General features: G+C 42.1%; 1 protein-coding gene across 4 annotated transcripts in view; it reads right to left on the bottom strand.

Annotated features, from left to right (window-relative positions):
- The window catches only part of SPECC1 (sperm antigen with calponin homology and coiled-coil domains 1), an 87531-nt gene that overhangs the window by 52166 nt on the left and 16851 nt on the right, over positions 1 to 18514 (bottom strand). The window contains exon 1 of one of the 4 annotated variants that reach the window (XM_064468079.1): positions 12020 to 12364. The exons of the other annotated variants lie outside the window; for them this stretch is intronic. Coding sequence (XP_064324149.1) covers positions 12020 to 12059 — 40 coding nt within the window. The 5' untranslated portion in view covers positions 12060 to 12364. Of the gene's footprint in view, positions 1 to 12019; positions 12365 to 18514 lie in introns of those variants that run through there. 4 annotated transcript variants of the gene reach the window in all.

Genomic DNA, 18514 nt, shown 5'->3' with positions numbered 1-18514 from the left:
GACACTGAGACTAAAGAGTAATTATAACATGAACTCTTTTTTCTGAAGAATTTTAATAGCCTGTTGGACTGTCTGGACTTCCTGACTACATTCCCTGTGGAATAGGTACAATATGCAACAGGAGGAAAAAGCTAAAAGACTTAATACAAAGATTTTGATCTATGTAATCATTGTGGACGGGGAAGCCAGAGGCCAAAGAAAGAGAAATAAAAATATTACAAAGTATTAGGGAACTACAGATACCTGCATTTGAAAGGTTACACTACCAGAGGTTCCAAAGAAAAAGCAGCAATAAGCATCTTGACCTGAGCAATTCCTAACTGAAGACTGCAGAGACCACTGACATTAGAGCTGGAGACTTTTAAGGGCTGGCTTACTTTTTCTTCAGTTAGAAGATATGAGCTTGGAGATGTGGAGTGAAAGAAGCACATGAGAAAAGGCACTATTTTCATAACTCAAAGACTAAGTCATGACAAAACTACTTGTCATCAATTTAAATCTGCAGATGAACTACTGGTAGGACATTCTTTTGAAGGGCGGCCACTAGAAGAGGCTCTCCCATTGTAGGAATGTAACACAATAGGAAAGAGGACCTTGTATTTGAAGCATCTCCATTTAGTTCAAATTTTAGCATCTAAACCAAGCAAAAATGTACGGGCGTACTGTCCAGTACTCTGAGAATCCACAAAAGGCCCCATTTACACTGTCCCTTCAGCAAGTTATACATTGGTTTTAGAAAAGGAGGTACCCACAGAATCTCTGCTGCACAATTAAGGAATTTCTTACAGATCACAAATATTTTCAGGTTGTTGGATTCACCCTGATCAATAACTCTGTCATCTCGTTCCTTCTTACATAGAAAGTCACATTTAAATCTTCCAAAAGAGTGTTAAAAAGCAAACAGAAAACGAAGATCAGCTTTTCTCAGCATCTGGTGGTTCCAAGCTCTTAGCACAGCCACAACAAGAACTGAAGCTCAAGTTCACATTGTCACAGCTCAATGCTATTACAGTGGAAACAAGGTCACATTCAGAAGGTAAATGAGACAAGATCTGATCAAAAACCTGTTCACAAAGTCACATTGTGTATTTCAGTCTACTTTCTTTCCTTTTTATGGGCCTGTTCACATACAATTCCTCTCTGAATAACAGCAGGAGTAGTTAAAACCTCTTTACCCTGAGAGATATGCTAATGTCTGTACTAAAGAGTTCCTCTGAGTATTTCTTACGCTATTTACTTGGGTTTTCTGAAGGTTTGTTAAGCCTGAAATGAAAACTCAAGCTTGGATATTCCTATCTTGAATATAATACAGTTTTGTACCCAGTGCAGGTTGTACTGTAAGGGGGAACTTTTGCTCAGAAGTCTAAAGACCAAAGATACACCTGTGAAGTACGTTAGCAAAGGTAACTGCTCCATGCATCCTTAGCTAGCATGCCCAGCCTCTGCTTCCACAAATAGAAATTTCCCTTTCAGACCTGTTCACCAGTCCAAGAAGCATCCTAGGGGCTTCACTGTGCCATAAGCCTCTGGCAGCAAGAGAAGCACGAGGGTACCACTGCGTTCACCTCTGAAATGAGGTATACAAGACCCCGAGGAATAACCAAACCACACACACCATGTCTGCCAACGCGGGTGCAGATCACAAGTGTAATTGCTATCTACCACCGCGCTGCTTTGGATTTTGAGAGTACCCAGCAACCTGGCATAACAAACATTGAGACATCCAAAGCAAATGGTCTAGCAAATGTTCAGAGAAACTCTATATCATACACTTACTGGAATGTCCCCCCGGTAAACTCAAGCCTACTTTTTTGGGAACCGTTAATACCAGTGGGCCTGCCAAAAACTTTAGTCACCTGCAAACTATCCCCCTTGTCTACCTTCCCAAAAAACGACTAAAACTTTCTATAAGTAACATTATCCCAGAATTAATCTGGTGGAAGTTACAGAAAACCAACATTTTCCTTTTTTAAAAAAATAAAGTCACCCCTACTTGCTGCTTCTTTTTTATCCAATTTTGCAATTTCCACAACCATCACAGCTCACGACTAAAAAAAATATTGTATTCCTTAAGAGGCCCTTGACTCTGTATACTTGTGACATTAGCACACCAAAATTATAGGGATTTCTGTGTACTGTGACACTTCCTGATTTTGCTTGTTCTGGAACATTTCTGCCTAAGCACCTGTCAAAACAAGATGACATCAGATATAATCACCTCATACCTACAACAAAATAAATATTAAGCCAAACTCTATTTTGGATTTTTAAGACAACTGTCCAGAAGTAAAAAAAAACTTAAGAAAAATATCCATAAATGTGAATCTTTCAGTGAACAGAGACAAAACCTCTGGTATTTCACTGAAATAAGGGATTTTTAGTTAGGGATTTGGTTGGTAAGTTTGGGGTTTCCTTTGCCTACCTGCTAGTTTTGAGGCTTCTGCTGTCCAGAAGGTGGTTAGCAACTGCCCGGGGGACATCCTTGAAGTTTACTAGCACTTCCCCCAGGAAGGTGCTGTTCAGAAAAAGCAGTGAAAAGGAAGAAAACTAATTTCTCAACCCAAAAGGCTGTACTAGGATTATTCCTGAGATAAATGACCGCTAGCTGGAGTGAGGCTCCCAGGATTTTCCTTGATTCTAGCTTGTAGACAAGTAGATAATTCTTTTCAGCTCAGAAAACGGCTTCGCAGCTAACCCAGCCCAAAAGTTCATCACTCAATCTTTACTGGGTTAACACTGGTGACAAGACAGCTGTACTTCCATTTCTGGAAAATACAATTACATTAGCCAGAATACCAGTGTTGAGGTTTCAAGAAGCACAGGAAATTAAAAAGCAAACAAAAACCCAACCCTAAATCTAATCATATAAACTCAGTTAATAACGGTCGTCATAGAGTAGCAAGTAGATGCATTCCTCCATCAACAGCGCATGCGCAACGGCTGTCACAACTGAATGTTAACATCTGATCTGTGGCTGGAAGTTAATGAAGAAGAGTTACCTAAAACCTCCGGTCCAAGAATCCAACAGGAAAGAAAAGTGATACGAACAAAGAACCCTGCTCCTTCCAGACAAGTCAGGACTGACTGAGCCCAAATAACTTATTTCCTCATGAATTCTCAAACCCCGATAATCCAGAAAGAGTGGGGGGAAAAGGGATCAAAAATGGAAACATGAAAAGAGGTTCCTCTTCCTCCCTTAAAACAGAGGGCAGAGCTTAAAAGCTAGAAACTTTTTTTAATTTTTGCTTAATGCTTAACAACCAGTACACATTGCACTGGTACTACAACTGCCTTTTGGTTACTAAAATGTGATGACCACATAATAAACCCAGTTTTATGTCATTTCCAGCCTGCTCCAGTGAGGGGGTGGGGAGAAGGCTGCAATTTAGTTTCCACAGCTCACCCAGAGCTTTAGTTCTGCCTAGTATAGCGAGATAAGGGAGCCAGCTAGCATTGTCCTGAAGAGCTGATACTAGGAACTGGGCTGGAATCATTAAAACTATCAAACACAGGATGAGACACATCAAGAAAAGAAATGAGACAGAAGGGGAGAGAGGAAGAAATCTCATAACATAATGAGATGTTTATCTATAAAAAGTTGCCCACTTCAAAGCAGGAAGAGCTTCAACTCCCTGGTTAAAAAAAAAAAGAGCTTTTAATTAAAAGATCAGTCAAAAATTTTCCACAGTTAAGCAGCCTCAAAGAAACTATGTGTGGAGGAGGCTGAGAATAATTTCTAACATGATTAGTCCATTCTTCAAACTCAACAAGGTTTTATGAAAGCAGCATTTCTCAAGATGTAGAAGATAAGGATTGTGGAAATCTCCTCAGTGTCTCAAAGAGCACTGTCTCTTCCCTTCCGACGCCTCCATCCTCACCAGCTTTTGCTCAGGAAAAGCCGAAAGAGATACTGTCAGAGCTCTGTGCCTCCCACCTTGGGGTAGGACAGACTATAAGCCTAGGCCTGACAGAGAGTCAAATGGATACTCAGCTTCAGGTTACTGCCATGGACTTTAGGAGGCCTGGAAACATAACATAAAATGTTTCCGTACATTGCTTTAACCAAATGAAAACAGGCTGCCTTCTGCACACAACCTGCCATCATACAAAGGCTTAAAAACCTTTGAAGATTTAAATAAATCGCACCACTTCTCTGGAGCACTCTTTGCACTCAAGGAATGATATTTGCAGACGGGGATGGATATGACACCGCTGCCTTATCCCCTTCCAGCATTAGAATACCAGCGTTATGGCTGACATTACATGTTCTTGGGAACAAGACTTATTAACGAAACAGAAGTGGGTCTAAGTTTTTTTCTTTTTGTTTTCTGAGGAAACAGGATTTTTGACAATTCAGCTGTAAACAGGTAAAATGTTACTTTTTCCCTACAGGCTGCAATTCACAACTATTTTATCGTGTCACAGACAGGAACACCGGGGCTAGGGCATTCACAGCACCAGCTTGCCGAGAACTTTCTCCAAGCAGAGAATACCAGAACCTGCAATGACTGGTGTTCACAGAAACTCCCAGTCTCACCCCCACTTATCAGCTGTTAATTGTGACTAACGGACCTTACTGCTGAGCTGGTTCTGTTCCACACAAGCAAAGGGAATTAACTCTGTGTCATTTCAGGAATCATATGGGTTTTTGTCTATAGAGTAAATATTCAGACATACTTTTGTAGGTCTCTCTCTTCCCTGTCTTGTAGAGAACAAGGCTCCTGCCAACCAATCTATCATTATCCACACCCTTGTAGAAACAACCTCTACAGAAGTGATTATATGAGGCATAATTATATGGTATTATAAGGATTTCTACATCTTCAGTGTCAAAATGCAGAAGACCTTTAGGGTATGAAAATTACAAAAGAATATCCTCCAAATGCTGGGAAAAAACCACCTTTGCATTTTACTTTGTTCATGTTAACTAAAACAGCTTTCTAGCCTTAGTACAGGATGGGATTTCTCCAGTCAGTTGGAGTGGTCAGAAACAGTTCAAACTGTGACAATCAGGACGACAAAATGCTCAGTTTCTACCTTTTCCTCTATGTAGCATTTCAAAAACATTACCCCGGCGCGCTCGCATTTGCTTTACATACTCCTACCAAAACAGCGTGTATTAAGTTGCTTTTGCACTAATCCATCTAAAGGAAAACATTAAGGTAAAAGGCAAAATGACCTTTTACCTGTAAAAGGTAAACAGGTCAAAATCAAAAGGCTGTAAGAAAATCGTATGGCCTTACAGGTTTTTCTGCTGAACTCAAGAATCCTACTGCAGTGTCCTGAGGCAGAAGCTGTGTAGAATGGCAGTGTCCTCAAAGATTAAGAGTTTGCTCAATAAACATTGCCTTTTTTTTTTTTAAATAGCCTTTACATTTTCAGATATCATCCTAGTTTAGAAATGGAACAGATCACTGAAAGCAAAACATAACTAATAACCATTCATCAAATTATCCTAAGTACTGGCCACCAGTCCATGGCAAAGAAATGCAAAAGAAGTGTTTATCCTTAACTGCAATTCGGGAGGGGAAGAGAGAAAAGTCAGGCCACATAAGTACAATATGTCAGAAGACTAACTGCACCCTGTCCCTAGAGCTGCTTTCCATACATTAATAAATATGACTTCATTGAAGTTACTGGTAAAATTCTTATTTGCTTCAGTAACGTCCTATTTTCACTGATGATTTTTAACAGCTAGTACCAAAGCATCCATCAGGACAAGATTATCCATTAACTTTGTTCACAGGACACGGACATATTTACTTAGCCCCTAATATTCTTCCTAAGCAATGGAACAAATTCCAACCAAGATACAAAAACTACACAGTTCTTTCATCTTGGTAACAAGCAGAAAAAGATATGTCCTTGTTTCAGCCAACAGATCCCCTATGCGTGCTCAGAATCAGACCCAGCAAACTCACATTAACCTTATGTTTTCCCAAGGGTATATTTTTCCAGTAATCAAAATAAAACTAGCCTGTAAGAACTTTACATTTGAATTTTGCTGCTGATAAAAATATACAGCTTGTTAGCTGTGTGCTATGCAGACTGATTAGAAGTGCAGAAAATTGCAGTTCTGCTGTTCATCTATAGCCTGAGAGAAATGACAGATAAGCACAGACCATACAAGGAAAGAGTACTCTGCCTCAGAACATGCAATCTGTATCTATTGCTGCTTATTGAAAAACATTAGCACTCCATGAAATACAGTAGATGGAACATTTCAGAGAAATCTGTGAACCCGTGTCTACTTTGGATTCTGGGAAGAGAAGAGTTGATGCATGGAGAACCTAGCAGTGTCTGTCATCAGAGATCCTCAGTTTTATGTAATCTTTAATTATGATGTTCAAATTGCTTGGAGATACACCATGGAAAAGTATCAAAAAATAATGAAAGTATCAAAGATTTATCAACCTGCTAGTGGCAGTCCGTGAGAACCACATAAAAATCAAATTAAGTCCTCTTCAAGCAATACAGTGCCAATGAAATCAGAAGTACTTCGCTTTGGTTTTACAACTTCATGTTGTTCTGAAAGCTACATCCCCCCTGCGGAAATCAGGAGATTTTATGAAGAGTAGGTCAGTAAGATAGAGGAGGAACTGAAAAGAGAAAAAATGAAAAGAAATTACTATTACTTTGCTTAAATACTAGTAGAAGCTCCACATACAGGACTGCTTCTGAACAAGCTCATGAATACCTCCAGGGCTCTGGCAGGTTTCAGTAGGAAGACCAAGGTGCAATGCTTGCTCGAATTTCTTTGGCTAGCTTCAAAGCTTTAAGACCTTGAGGAGCCAAATACAACCCAAATAAAGAGTAGTGAGCTTTGTTTTTTCTCCAAGGTCAGCATTATTCCTCTCCTCCTTTCACCTTTTCCCTTCATTTGAGTAATTTAATATTGTGTCAGAACCAACACACAACAGCCATCCACTGGCTGCTTCCTTATCACTGTGCCACTGTCAAGCCAACTGCAGCACATTAACTAAAAAGAAAAACAACCGCCAAGAAAATTAGCTTCTACATTTACTATCAAACTATTCATAGATCCTAGAACACCACTAGCACTGGGGCAAAAGCACAGACTGCAAAGCTCTGTCCATAGGACAAGCTCTTGCTGACCAGCTCATTCAGTAAGATTCCCAGCGGAAGCTCCCTGCCTTCATCCAAGAACAGCTTTAATTTTCACCAGTAAAACCATCTAACACAAACCAAAATGCATAAACCACATCCTGCTGCCTGCCATGCCCTAAAAGTTCTTCTTGTAAAAGCTTTGGTCCTGCCCACAGAGGAAGTATTCCCACTCTGCACATGCTCCCAGCCAATGCTGAAAACTGTTGTAAAGCCTTAGCCTTAGCGTAGAACTTACTGATCTCTTCCATTGATTAAGCATTCTTTGGCCTCTCATCTTGGGATCAGGGGAGCTCAGATTATCGCTTAACTCTGCCTCAAACAGCTAATTTCAGAGGCACCAAGTTAGTCATGCTCATGACTAAATTCCTCTAAGAGGCCAGTCCAAATTGTGACATAGTCTCTTGGCTGTACTCGTTTCACTGGCCTGCAGAGCAGAAAAGACCACTGCCATTTGACATCTGTTTGTCAGAATGTCTGAAATGATTTAATAATGTCAGTCCAGTCAAGTCACACCACAAGACTAATCAACAGAGCTGGCCCTAACTGGCTTTTGAAGAGAGGCTTAAGTCAAGTAAAAATTACCCTCCAGAGGAAAATAAAGTTCTTCAATACCAGTTTAATCAGCAGCGTGTTACTGCTCTGAAGAATGACAGCATCTGTAAAACCCCCATGCAAGAATGACTCGTGGGAGGAAGAGGTGACTAAGGAATTAAACTATCCACTGGAGAGCAAATTGTGGTTTGCTGGCTCCACTGGGAGCAAAAGGTCTACGGCTCCCTGCCCGAGCTCGAAGAGGACATGACTTGCTGTCGGTATTTCCATGAAAGCTGCTATGTGATTCATTAGCTTTGCTGGCCCTTCTCTCCTCCCTCCCTTCCCCCCACACCATCATTAAACTCATCTGTTCTCTTGAGCTCTTGCTTGGCAGAAATGGTGTGCTGACATGTAACAGAGTTAAAATGAATGGCTCCCACGTTTAGAAGAAAGGAAGAGGAGCATATGAGAGAGACTAAAGAGAGTACCCAGAAAACAGCTGACCACACACCCCAAAAAAAGAAAAACAGAAATCACAAGCAATAATATATTTCTACAACGCCCTTTACCTTGAAAGTCTCTGTATGTTTTACAAACTATATATCCTACACTGAGGAACCCCTTCCTCAAACATAAAATGAGGCCACCCCTAGGCCAGGACAAAACAGACATCGGAAAACAGATCAATACTGGCTTAGTGTACACACTGACATTCGATATTCTCATCCAAGCCATGTAAGCATGTTTTATAAATAAGCACAGTCCCAGAAAAAGTCTAACCCTTGGATAACCCCACCCGTAACCTTGTTCCAACTGGAGAAGTTCACGTTTCCCATTCAACTGCTTCTTTCAAGAAAGTTTTTGTATTTATTGAGTCATTTTTTCCACCTCTTCCCTGAAGATATTAATCATCACATCACCTGCAGATGTTTAGAGGATAAACAAAACCCCACCATCACCGTGTCAAACAGTGTCAAAGAACCTTAGCACCCCTGTTTAGAAACGCAGGCTGCCTCACTGTTTCCAAGGCAAGCTAATGTTTGAAAGGTTTCTCTCAACAAATGCTCATGCGCTGGATAACTTGGTATTCTTCCACACAACTCCCATGAAACGTTCCCACTATTTCACAGGTGCTCTGGCCTGTGTTTGTGCATCTGATGGTTCCTTTAGCTTGAGGCAGCCAGTCTCACAGGCAGAAAACTCACTCTGCTGACAAGCTGCAGCAATGTTCGCTACTGTTTTACATCTTTTTCTGTACTACTTCATAGCTGTTTTCATTCTAAAGCCTCCCCATGCTTTATAAATACGAATATTCAGAGCACTCAGGTGTAGCAGGCAGAGTGACCACTTGCAAGTAGCAGACTTTTGGCAAACAAGTGATGCAAACTTGTGTCACACACCACAGAAGTTCTTGCAAATGACTGTAAGTCATTTAAAGTAAGTCTTAAATTAGAAGTCAGGAAACGCCTGTAGAATCTAGCATGATTACAAGCAATCTCCTCAAATCCTTTTGACACACACTTATACTCTTAGCAAGATGAAGATTAACTTAAAAAGAGATTATATTGGGCTGTTACAGAGTCTTGTAAGTCTTCTGCCCAAAACATACCCATTAGGCACCAGCAGCGGATGACTTTGCAAGAAAGATGCAATATAGGATGTCTTCCCTTTCTGCCTTCCCCTCTCTGCAGTCCCTTCCTCAGCTACTTACCTTTCTTCCCAATTCCCCTGTATTAACGTGTTGCTTCAAACCGCTTAGCTCGGGGGCAATGATTTCCTTCCTGTTCCTTGACAGCACTGACCAGCTCACCCAGAACTTGGGGTTATCACAGCTGTATCTTTCTATCCCGAATCTCGATTGTTAGCTGTAGAGCCAGGATCACTCACATGGACGCTGTCAGACTCCACAAGTGTTGCTTCTGGAACCTGTATTATTTTATTTAGTTTTGAAAGTAAAATGTATATTTGTCACAGAGCTTTGTTAACCAAAAGCTACGCTCCCCATGTCATGTTATTCCTATTCATGCTCAATGGGAAAACCTGTTAAAGTACATCATTCTCTTATAAGAATACAGAAATAAGTATTTTACTCTAGGTTATAACCGATATAACAGAGGCATTTAGGGTCAGATTTTAAAAAAGAACTGAGACTTCAGTGTCCAGTAACACCAATAAGAGGAACAAGTGGTTTAAAAATCTGTCCCCAGTACCCCAAGATGGGAAGTTTGGGGTGAAAGACATACAGATGAACCATACAGCGTCCATAAAGTTTCCTGAACAGATAAGAAAAATAAACAATATGACCCTGAATATCATGCTCAGGGAAACAGGTCAAGATGTGATGGTCTGTAATTAAAGCAGGCGCACGAGCTAGATCAAGAGGCCTGTTCCTGTGTTTTATTTTGGCTGTTCCAGAAGGACCAAACTTAGAGGACTGCAGTTATTCAAGATGTAAGTATTCCTGAATCAGAGTGGAATTAAGTTCATCCAAGCAGAAACAAAGCCCAACACAGATACCTCCATGAATCACGTTCTAAGGTAAAAAAACAAGTTTTTGCATCCTAGTTGTCAAAAATCAACACAAACTCTGCTTCAGATGTCTTCACATTATCCTCTGACTTCCAAAGCCAGCACTCTCACACACAACAAGGAATATGTTGTCAGAATTTATTTTTGTCACCAAGAACGTTCCTGAAACTTTTTTTCACAATTAAACAGAATTTTAAGCATGTAGTTCAGTACCGAATGCTCTGTGGTTTTCGGTTATATTCATACCTTACAAACAGCGAGGACATACTAAAACAAGCCTTAGTACAGCCTACACTTAAAAACTGAGTTTTAAAACTGTTTAGGTGCAACAGAAGCATAACCCTTTCCCCTTCAATAAAAAAATAAATCACAGGACAAGAAAAAACAAAGGATGAAAGAGATTTTCAAAACCCACAGGGGGTCTGCACGCTCATTTATCATCTATGTTAATAGTAATACGCCGTTCAAATCCCACCACTGGCCCTGCAAAGTCGGAGGCAGCTTTCTCAATCTCTGATCAGAAGTTAGCGGTGCATCCCCTCACACCTTTATCCACCTCTGAGTTTGTCAGCAGCAATTACCCCTCCTCAAATGACAGCAACACGTTTAGTGCCAGCAAGACTTCTACAGCTGGCATGGCCAGTGAAACATAGATTTCAGGGGCTGGGGTTGTAGGCAGCCATACTTTTCCAGCCTAAAGTTTAACTTTCCCTTAGGGCAGCATTTCTTCTGGTGACTGGATACTGGCAGCTTTTGTGTTCTTCATTAGCCTGCTGATTAACATACTGCTAGAGAGTTCGCCACTACACCTAACTGCTGTTCCAGCACTCGCTGGCAGATCTGTTGTGAGATCCTAGAGTAGCAATGCAGCGTTGTCTGCCTCTTGCTTTTCCTCATAGTACTAGAGATCAGGTATTGTGTATTTGCTTTTAAAACAACAGCTACATATCTAATCCGAAGTTAAGGAAACCCTGACCAAGCAATAACAACTTTAATGGAATTTTGTGAATGAAATTCCCATGGCAACGGTAAGAAACAGAGTGCCAGGAAATACAACCGATTCCCGTTTTCTGTCTGTTAAAGGGTTCTAAGCTCGAACAGAAACTAAGACATAAAGAGCAGCAATCGGCGGGCCTACTGTTTTTCCCTCATTCAGCATTTGAGAAGCAAGCAAAATAAATCAAAAGGTAACCAAAACAGTACTACGGCATCAGGAACAAATTACCAGCCTTCCTACGTACGGTACAGACATTTGGCACAACGAGAATTAGATATACCTGATACCAGCTCTTGGCTTTCTATAAAATCTGCTTCCTGATTAACATGCAAAGCGCTACACTTCTGAAAGGACAATGGTGGGAAGACCTTCCACAAAGGCATCATTTTAAATTCTAAGGCCTGGAAAATTTCAGGCCTCAGGCCACGAACAAAGGTAAAGGCTAACACAGCCAAGCTGCGGATCCTGACAACTCGCATGTACATCACTAGATAAGCTTTGTAACTTTTTAGCTGCATCACGCAGACTATGTGAAATAATATCTGTCAGGCATTAAGGTCCCTCCCTCGTAGGCATTCTGTTCCAGCCAGCAAAGGATTTCTTTCAGGAAAGCCTCCCTAAGGACGGTGCTGTGCTCTCAGGTACGGAGCAGTAACAAATAGCATTTACAAGGTAAACAGCAGTAATTTCTCTAGCAGCCTCGAAGCCATCGGCAGTGACAACAGCCTCTGCCTCGCTCAGTGGGACGCCGCGGTTCAAGCCCCCGAGAACAAACCCCCAGCCCCTGCAGCAGCAGCGGCAGCCCCGGCATTTCGCCCGGTCCGTACAGACCTTGGTCGTGCTCCTCCGCTCGCCCGGGCTGGTTGCCCATCTTCGGTCACTCCCCCGGCTCTTCCCCGAGCTCCTCTAGGACCCCGGCGCCCCGCTCATGCCCGGTGCCAGAGGCGGACCTGCCTCGATCTGCTCCTAACGTCTACGCTTCGGTCAACTTAAAAAGGCGGGGGGGGGGGGGGGGGGGGAAGTCAGCTCCTTCCTAGTTCCTGGCACCAGGAACAGAGCCTGCTGCTCATGCTGAAGCAGCTGTGGCTCTCCCTCCTACCTCATTACAATATTATGCGCTGAAGGCCGGCCTGTGCAGTTAATTAGCTGCCTGACTGCTGGAATAAAAGGAGGGGGAGAAAGAGAGGCAGAGCGAGCAGCTCGCAGATAAAGAGCGAGCGGCTCCGCGAGCAGGGCGGGCCACCCAGGGGCAGAAGCGCGCACTGCAGGCGGCCCCGGGAACGGCCCCGGTGTCATCCAGCCCCCGCCGGAGCCCTGAGCCGAGCTCAACCACAGCCGAGAGCCTTGCGCGGGCCTTGGGAGCCCAGCGCGCCCGTGGCTGCGGAGGGGCGGGCGGCCGGAGAGCTGTTTCACCCGTCCTCAGATTAGCGCGCTGAATTTCCCAACAACACGCGGAATGCGGCCGAGTGAAGAGGGCAGAAGGAGCCTCAGCCAAGACAAGAGCAGCCAAACACCTCCAAGCACTGACAAAATTCATTTTGCCCCAGTTCACAACACCCGAAGCCTGCCGCAGACCCAAGAACACCGCTGAGCAGAGATAAGCTTACGCGTCAGGTTCAGGACGGCTCTTAACTAAGGTGGCACAAGAATTAGGAGACCAAATTTCAGAAACGCTTGGCATCTTCTGAAAGCTTTGATACCTAAAAGATACTGAAATGGAGATTGAACGTCTCTGAAAACCTGACCATGACTGTCAGGGCATAAGCCCTTTCTGAAAAGTCCCGCCTATCAGATTTGTTCCGATACCCTCTGGGGCTATTCCTTGGGCACCCCCGGCTGCTCTTGGCCTCAACTGGTGCTGGGAATAGTCAGTACATTGCAGGTTCACATCTATATTGTAACAATGTGCGGGATACACTGAATACTATCAAAACCTAATTTACTTTGTTGAAGTAAGGATGTGGTGCTCCATTATTCCTAAAAAATTATTACACTGATTTTCAGAATTCCCCTCACAAGAGTGAAAACCCCCCCAACCAAACCTGATAGCTACTATTACATCGGGAAGCTGCAACCACAAGTACAATCTACATACCCTAGCTCTACCATCAGTATTTTTGACTGTGACTTGTGCTGCAAGAGCAGCTGCATGAGGCAGGCCTACCCAGAGACTGGCCAACCGCCAGTCTTTCCAAGAAAGAAATCAAGATGCTCCTCACTGATGGAGTCACGACATACATGGGAAACACAAATACCGAACGACTCCAGTGACCAGTTTCCATTACATGGTTTATTAACAGAATCATCATCTTAAAGTCTTGATTTCAACAAGAGAGTTGAAAACAAATTCAGAAATAAACTAATACGTGTCCTAGGCTCAAAACAGATTGAAAATAAAACACAGAAATTAATCTAGCTAGTTGTGAATCCATTGCTTCAAACAGAGAAATCTGGAGATTGTTCAGTACGACAGACTTTTGGTAATATTTCAGTGTAACAGGGTGAGTTAGCTGTCAATCTTAAATTTTCCTTTGTTCCTGCTGACACTTTATGGATGAAGCTAAAAGTTTTCATACCCCTGTCTATACTTGAATGACATTAAGCAAAATTCCCGTCTACTTCTATCTGACAACATGCCAAGTATAAAACGCTTTGTTTAATGAATAAGCCATACAAGTTCTGTAAAAAAGGATCATCGATAGTGCATTCTTTTTCTGAAAGTCATCCTATGGTCTCCTAAGTTTTGTATTTTATTGGGGCGGGTTCTCAGCTTGCCCTTCTCAAAGGCACACATACAAATGTCCTCCAACTGCTGGTGAAAGGTATCTCCAATACAAAGAGATTTTCTTCTATTATAAAGAGTGACTTCTGCTTTTCTTCAACAGGACTCACCAGAGGGATTGCATTAAGCCAAGATAATCTCTTGGGTTGATAAATCCTGACACTAAGCATTTATTATTTCAACACCTGCTTTCTATTTCTGTAACACAAAAGAGAATAGTGGAACAGGGTCCCAGTACAGCATGGGGTGCAAGCCTGGAGGTATTATAAACTATAATCACTGAGTCGGAGCAACCACACCTGAAATCTGAGCACTGTAGAAGAGTCATGACTGGAAGAACCAATCTTATTTTTGACAGTGGCACAAAACAGAAGGCAGAACATTCTAACACCATGACAGGGAGAATGACATCAGGCGAAAGACTTCTAGCCCAAGTCCAGAGTGAAAGGTAAGGTATAAATTTTAAAATGCAGCTATAGCCTGGGCAGAAGTCATGGAAGCTTATGGAGCTTGCAGCTTAAACGGAAGAAAAAGGAATGGTGGCAAAGCATGACTTCCAGCATGGTGACTAGGTAATACGTTATGGCAGATGCATGGCTAAATTTTTAGGCAACTATTTATTATCTGAACATTTTGCATTATTTTCCCTTCCTCCTCATCAATGAAGGTATAAAAATACATGAATGAATGACCAATGTCATCCCTATGAAGTAGATGAGCTGGTTTCTTCCTAGGCATGAAGGTTGGCTCATCCCTTTGCACTATCCACTTGTGGGACTGCCAATAAAACCCCCCAAACACCCCTTTTCTATATAGTGAGAATGGGAATAACTGAAGGTGTGACATACATAACTCTTTCAACTCACTAGTCCAATGACAGGACTTATTTGCGAGGCACAACCTTTCCTCAGACCCTATTCTCACAACACAGCACATTGATTAGCAGAACTTCTGAAATTCCAATTGTAATTCATCCTCAGAAGCAGCACCGTGAAGATGCCACAGAATGATCCGAGATTTCCAGCAGCCAGAGAGCTGACAGTCTCTTCAGATGGCTGAGGTCTGAAGTAGTTACAGATGCTGAGCAGGACTTCCAGGGCTGGACCTTCTGCCAAAGACCAAGCTAAACTGGATGGGCCTTAAGGGTGGACACTGACTATCAATACCAGTGCTCACACTGTCACGCTCTACTTCCTTTGTTAATGCTAAAGATTTTACGAGCACTAAGTACATATGAAGGAAGGAAAACAAATCTACAGATATATCAATGTACAGTAGGGCACCCCAAAAGATTAGGAATACACCACCTGCGTTAAAATCCAGAAGACAGACAAAATTTATTTTTAACCATGCTAAAAACAGGTTTTTTGTTGGGAGGATACTTGGTGAGGTCATAGTTAAGTTCACAGCACAGAACTGCAGCCTTCCAGGAACCCGAGATGTAGCTGTCAATCCCTCCCTCTCACTTTACAGTATTAAAATCTAACATAAGCCAAAAGCTGCTGAAAAACAGTGGAAAAAAAAAAAAAAAAAGAAGTTATATGAGGAATGCCAAGCCCTCTCCCGATATGCATACTTGTTAGACCAGGCCAGCTCTGCATTCCTTTCTTTTGCTCCCTCCTGTTCTTTAAGTGCAAACACAATGGCACTCTGCCAAGGCATTCTGGCTGTGGTACATTTGGGCCTAGAGAATTTGTGTTAAGGATCATTTCTCTCCAAACCAGCTGAAAGAAAGCTGATAATTAACCTAGGGCAGGTAGTTAACACAAGGTTGTATTGACTTTGCTGAACAACCTCACTAAAGAAGCCTGAAAAGAAATTAAAACAAATGGAGAGATGATAGATCTGTACTATTCCTGGACCATCCAAGCATGCTCCTTCCTATTTCTGCTTAGGTATCCCTAGCAAGGCTTTTGTGATCATCACAGTTTGCTTACAGCTGTAATGGATCTTCCTTATACATGGTGGCTTGAGCCAATTAACTGTCAACAATTTAATGAGTCAGGTCATTACAGTCTTAAGATTTAGCGTTTTGGTATCCCTACCACACGCTGAATCCTCTTAACTGGCTCAGGTCCCAGGGTGGTAAACATGTGCCAACGAAGTCATTCTCAGGGGAATATACATCAGAGAAAAGGGTCTCTGTTTCACAGGTTGTTTTAACAAGAAGTTGCGTGCAAAATCTTAGAATACGTTAATACAGGTTCAGTGCAGTAAATGTAAATTGTGCAGCAGATCAGGCCAGCAAGAAAACTGACACAGGTACATGCTGCAGACAGTGTTGTCAGCAGAAGTTAATTCTTGTTTAATAATGCAAGATGACTGCAAACAGCCTGTGAATGCCTCTCAAAGAAACTGTTATCCTTAACAGGGTCAGGTATTGGAAATCCCAACAGACAGTCACAAACTGCATCATGCTCACTCCATTCCTGGTTATGGAAGAAGGTTCATACAATACAGCCAACAACAGAATGAAAGAATAATTTTTTCTGTCCACCTCCATATGCCACCTTCAGAACAAGAAGAGAGCATCCATCGATAGGTCTCTCTAGTTCAAGGAATCACGGAACTGAGATCTCAAGCCAGCAAATATCACAGTTTAATGACAAAGACCACTGCTATTTTTTCATTAAAGAACTAGCGAGCTCCTTCTACACTACTACAATAAGTGCCTTTTCCAACTGAAATACGCTACCAGAGTAACATTTATCAAAGGGCAAGAAGAATCTGAAGAAGAGCCATGTGAAGCAGTGCCCATTCTAAGACGTAGAACTGTCCATGGGTTACAGAAAGAAAGAGCAAAGATTAGAAGAACGTGAAAATTTAACATGCCAACATCCACGATGCAGGACCTTTTTCAGCTTGATCCCATTATCCAGATCACTTATGAAGGTGTTGAACAACATTGGGCCCAATATCGATCCCTGGGGGACCCCACTAGTGACAGGTTGCCACTTTGAAAAAGCTATTTACCACCACCCTTTGGGTGCGGCCTGTCAGCCAGTTCCCCACCCACTGCACAGACCCCTTGTCTAGGCCATAACACATCAATTTCTCCAGGATAAGGCCGTGGGGAACCGTGTCAAAGGCCTTGGAGAGTCCGGGTAGACAAGTTAGCTGCCATAAACTGAATCTAGAACACCAAATTTGATCCACCTCAATTCTTGGACTTTCACTTTAGAGGTTAGTGGGTGAAATAATCTAAAATGCTGCTGAAACTTAATCTGATTACTTGATACCTGGGGAGAATCACAGGTAGAGAAAATATTTTGCTAAGCCATGTCAGAGAGGTTAAGATTCAGATTCACATTTGCACCAATGTTACAACCAACCGTGCAGATATGTGTAAGCATGTGTAGATGTCAACATGCATCTCCAGCTATATGTAGAGCTATAGGTATAAATGTAAACACATACTTCCACATTGTTTTGCATGTTAAATTCCTGCAGCATTTCTTTCCTCTTTGACATCTTGACAAGCTAATTTTTGAGTTGTCTTTTCCTTTTTTATATCAGCTCTGGAGTTAGAATCCTTTTCTTGATATGAAAATAATTTTGCAAGAGCTGCACCTCGTACCCAGAAAGGGTAGCAAAATGCAACTAGCTTCCCAGATGAAATTTAAAAGCATATTTATTGTTCCTGGGAAACCCCACATGAGATCAGTCGTTTGGTTTCTAGTGAAGTCTTGTGGAACAGAACACACCAATCTCATTAGCGTCTCTCACACTTGTCTCTATCTTTCACAAGAGAAATGAGACAGTAACGAGACTGAATGCAAAGTGCAGCAACCTTTCTACAAACCTACGGTAGTCCTTTGATGTGACAGATCACAAAAAGCGTGGCCTGTCAAAAACTGATGTATGGGAGAGTAAAAGGACCTCAAGGTCAAGAGAGAGCTGTCCTTCAAAAGAAATCACTTTCCTTTTTCCCCGTTCTAATTGGGGTGCATTAGCATCTTCTGAAGAATTAAACTGTCAATTAGGTTTTTTTCAAGGATGTTTTTAAAGAATGTTTTTATTAAGAAAAATGCTTTTCTTGAATTTTCTGACCATGCAGAGAAGGCTTCTGGTCTGGATTAGCTTCACATTAAGCTAAATGGTTAGCCCACATCAGAAAGTGACAGGCACTTGCCAAGCAGAGAAGTTAGCAGGAAGACAGACAGTAAATTTGACAGATTCCATATATTACTCTCAGATAGGAACCTTGAAGTGATATTTCTATAAACATGCAGGAAGCTCTGAAATCTGTAGTCTGCCACATTTTCAATTTTGATGTGAAAGCAGCATACCTAATGAGTGATATGTGCAATAAAATGACACACCAGTCTCCTGTCTAAAATCCTCCACAGTTGAACTCGTTCGAGTTTCACAAGTGACACTCGTACGTTCGCAGCGCTAACACCAACCCGGTGTCAGGGGATGCCTGAAGTATTCTGAATGCTTTTGGATTATGTGCTCACAGCCCTGCAGTCACACATCCTGGCTCTACCCCTTTTCTAATGTCCAACATAAGACATTTTCTGGTTCCTGTCGAACCCGACAGT

The sequence above is a fragment of the Phalacrocorax carbo genome, chromosome 17 (genome assembly GCF_963921805.1).
Source record: "Phalacrocorax carbo chromosome 17, bPhaCar2.1, whole genome shotgun sequence".
Taxonomy (NCBI): Eukaryota; Metazoa; Chordata; class Aves; order Suliformes; family Phalacrocoracidae; genus Phalacrocorax; species Phalacrocorax carbo.
This window is presented reverse-complemented; position numbering and strand designations above follow the sequence as displayed.